Here is a 2,435-nt window from a genome sequence, read left to right on the forward strand (position 1 = left end):
TACGTGAGGCATTGCGAGCATTTGATGTAAGAACGATATTGTATGTTTCCCTTTTATGAGATGGTAACATACTTTTAGCTTATGTGACACATAGGTAATGAAGACGTGGCACGTTCAAAGTATATCATTAAGGAAGAAGAGGTGCGAGAACGCATCACATGTTTATTGGAGAACACCACACAACTAAAATAGAAAGCGACACGTAAGAAGGTGCTACACGACGTGTCAACGACGAGTCTATCGATTACCATACAAAAAGAAGGAAATTGATTCAGTTTTCATAAGAAGACACACTTAAATCAACTCATTAAAATAAATTAATGTGATTTAAGATATTTGTTTTTTTAATTAAAGACGGTGTTTCTTCATACGAAAACACACTTAAATGAACTTATTACTTTCACTATGTTTCGTGTTTCACACATTGTATTTTACATTGTATGTTTTATTTTCTCATGATCTCTAGTCTAGGCTGTGTGTAATAGAATTGCTGGTTAAAAAAAAACTATGTTTCGTATTTAGAATTATCTTCTGGAGTTTGATGGAGGGTTTTTCCTTTTTTTTTTCTTTTTAATTTTTTTTTATAATTTATTTATTTATTCAAGAACGGCATCAATCCGTATCCATTTTCACCGAATCAAGAAATGCTTTTCTCGAATTCTAAGGTTTGGGCTGCATCATATACTGTATAATAGAATAGGATTTACATATAAATACCATAATACATTAAAAGCATTGGAAATCTGAAAAGTTATTGATACATATAGGTATATTAATATTTAATATCCCAGGCTTGAACTAGAAAACGGATCATCAAAAGACTAGAAGCCCATTAATTTAAGGTACCGATAGCTTTCATGTCTAAAGCCTCTCCCAAATAAGGCTCGTCTTTAAGTTCCATACACACATATGCATCAACTCCATTACCTCCCATTCCGTCGATCAAAATTACCGCATTATTTCCCGGTAAGCACCCGGTTGATACCCACATGGGCTTTCCAAAACCAAAGTCAACTTCATAAAACGGGAACTTACACCAGCTAGAAACGAGAACTGCATGTGGAATACTATCAATCATGAACTTGCTCTCTGACCAGGATTTGAGAACCATCGATTGCCCTTCTTTATTTTCGTGACTCATCTTTGAGTAGTTACTTAAGACTTCCTTCAGAGTTTTACTCAAAAGATATGCCAACCCTTTGGTTGTTTCATCGTTACTAGATTTGGTTGTAAATGGCACCACAAGATTGCCACAAGAATCTTTGGGAATTAAAGATGCAGTTCTTCCCCGCAGGTTTAGAACTTGGATGAGAACAAAATCTCTCGGATGACTATGTATTGCTCGATCAACATTAACGAGAGTCTTCCATATGATAGCTGATACTATCTGTACCTTTGACAAATGATGGGTGCAACCTTTTTCATTGATCACAAATTGTGCTTTCATGTTTGATATCTCACTCTCGCTAAATGAAAGTTTCTTGGTGACAAGATTGCTTAATGCATCTTTACTGAACTTACGACCTTCAACTCCATGACTAGGAAAGAAAGAGGGTGCGCTGAAACCCGCACCAGTGAATTCAGCTTCGTCATCTTCTCGATTCAAAGCAGCCCATTCCTTCAGGAATATAGAAAGTGTCGCAGCATCAGCAATTCTATGTGAAATACTTACACCAAGTGCAATAGCTCCACACAACAAACTGTTTACTTGAGTTGCAAGTATAGGAACGTCCATTTGATCAGCAGCTCCAGGCATAATAGACGGAATAAGTTTATCAATCAACTTTCCATTCCACTGAGAATTAAGAATATCTTCAAGTCTCAAATCAGCTTTACTGTGTATAAACTCGGCACCTTCATCATTGCAGTCAACAGCAAGCATTTCCCGAACGTATCTTCCGGCCAGAGGGTATAATCTTGCTAAGGTTTTTTCAAGTGATTTTTCAAGTCGGGCAGCAAACTTTTGGTTGTTATCTCTGTTGAAAGAGAAGAAGAGAACCGTGCCAACATGCATAGGGGGAGCTACCTCGTCTTGGAAGCCTATTTTATAGTTACGGAGGTTTGGAGGAGTTGGAATGCATGGTTTTACTAATTTTCTTGATACTATTTGGACATTCATCGCCATAGAGCAGTTACTTTTCAACAAGAGAATAAGAAATTAGAAGGAGATGATGATCTTCATCGTACATATCCGAGAATTTATAGCTTAGGAATTTAATTGGTTGATGGCTTGATTCAGCACACAAGTTTTGATTTTACAAACTTGTAATGGAAATTCAACATTTCGTAATTATTATAAAGAAACATAAAATTCGAATGTCATTAATTAGAGCATCTAGATTCTAGAATGGCGAGTTTTGTAATGTTTATGGCATACACAATTCATTAAACTTCAAAGAGTTCAATAGATTGTCATATCATTTTTCTATATTTTC

General features: G+C 35.8%; 1 protein-coding gene across 1 annotated transcript; it reads right to left on the reverse strand.

Annotated features, from left to right (window-relative positions):
* Positions 1 to 832: 832 nt before the first annotated feature.
* On the reverse strand, positions 833 to 2,125 carry LOC111894020 (pelargonidin 3-O-(6-caffeoylglucoside) 5-O-(6-O-malonylglucoside) 4'''-malonyltransferase). Its single transcript, XM_023890084.1, has one exon. It carries the CDS (start codon positions 2,123 to 2,125, stop codon positions 833 to 835), a length of 1,293 nt encoding a protein of 430 aa, XP_023745852.1.
* Positions 2,126 to 2,435: the final 310 nt, after the last annotated feature.

Source organism: Lactuca sativa, chromosome 7 (genome assembly GCF_002870075.4).
Source record: "Lactuca sativa cultivar Salinas chromosome 7, Lsat_Salinas_v11, whole genome shotgun sequence".
NCBI lineage: Eukaryota > Viridiplantae > Streptophyta > Magnoliopsida > Asterales > Asteraceae > Lactuca > Lactuca sativa.

What these genes read in the sequence shown, in the direction of transcription:
- LOC111894020 (XM_023890084.1), bottom strand. Translation starts at nt 2,125, where the DNA reads ATGGCGATGAATGTCCAAATAGTATCAAGAAAATTAGTAAAACCATGC.